Here is a 1,251-nt window from a genome sequence, read left to right as displayed (position 1 = left end):
TCCTCCTCCTCCTCCTCCTCCTCCTACTACTACTACTACTACTACTACTACTACTACTACTACTACTGCTGCTGCTGCTGCTGCTGCTGCTACAATGATGATGATAATGACAACAGCGACAGCAATGATAATTAATGAAGATGGACATAACACTTTGTGAAGGCAAATGCACAACAAGAGGGGGGTGTGATGTAATTTGTAATAAATAGAGATTTACTCTGTTTATTGTGGAAATATTGTTCAATTCAATAACCAGATCCAATCTCTATTACAAATCACATCACACCCCTCTTGTTGTGTGTTAATAATAATAATGATGATAATAATAATAATAATAATAATAATAATAATAATAATAGTAATAATAATAATAATAAGGCACATAGAGCTGCGCTCGGTAGTGAAGTGAAAGCACGTTATAAAAATAAAACTACTGAACAATAATAATAATAATAATAATAATAATAATAATAATAATAATAATAATAACAATAATAATAATAATAATAATCCTTTCTACTATAGGCACAAGACCTAAAATTGTAGGGGAGGGAGTTGGTTGATTGAATCGGCCCCAGTGTTTCACTCGGACTTAATTTATCAACCCCCGAAAGGATGAAAGGCAAAGTTGACCTTGGCAAAATTTGAACTCAGAATATAAAGACAGACAAAATACCGCTAAGCATTTTGCTCAATGTGCAAACAACTCTGCCAGCTCACCGTCTTAAATAATAATAATAATAATAATAATAATAACAATGACAACGTTGACAACAATGACAACGATGATGACGACAACGACGACGACAATATAAAAAGTCCATTTAAAATTACCTTCCAACAATCATAAGTTCTCTGTCAGAAGCTTTTGGTCGGAATTGTTTCCATATGTCCATGGTAAAGATTGTGCTGCTACTATTGAATATAGATGTAAGGGAAGAGATGAGAGCAGACATCATCACAGCTAACATAAGACCTTTTAGTCCATTTGGCATTATTTTCAACACTAGCTTTGGATATGCAATATTGGTGCAACCAGTCCTGCTGCTACAGATTTTCTCACATTCATCTGGGTCCACACAGCCCACCTCATCTGTTTGATTAGATAAAACAAAAAGAAAGAGAACTGTTTGTCAGAGTCTGGATGGAATTCAGATTTTATTTGCAACATTGTTGCTGCTTGTTTTTCATTATTAGTTTCAAAATACTAGAATTGTTCCACATGGTGGTGGTGGTGGTGGTGGTGGTGGT

The 1,251-nt window shown here is 34.5% G+C and overlaps 1 protein-coding gene across 1 annotated transcript in view; it reads right to left on the bottom strand.

Annotated features, from left to right (window-relative positions):
• Positions 1 to 1,251, bottom strand: part of LOC106870460 (sodium/glucose cotransporter 4) — a 96,758-nt gene that overhangs the window by 17,871 nt on the left and 77,636 nt on the right. The window contains exon 10 of the mRNA XM_014916561.2: positions 835 to 1,093. Within this exon, the coding sequence (XP_014772047.1) occupies positions 835 to 1,093 (259 nt within the window). The remainder of the gene's footprint in view (positions 1 to 834; positions 1,094 to 1,251) is intronic.

This window comes from Octopus bimaculoides, chromosome 16, assembly GCF_001194135.2.
Source record: "Octopus bimaculoides isolate UCB-OBI-ISO-001 chromosome 16, ASM119413v2, whole genome shotgun sequence".
Lineage (NCBI taxonomy): Eukaryota > Metazoa > Mollusca > Cephalopoda > Octopoda > Octopodidae > Octopus > Octopus bimaculoides.
Note: the sequence above shows the minus strand (reverse complement) of the source record. Positions and strands in the feature narration are given on the sequence as shown.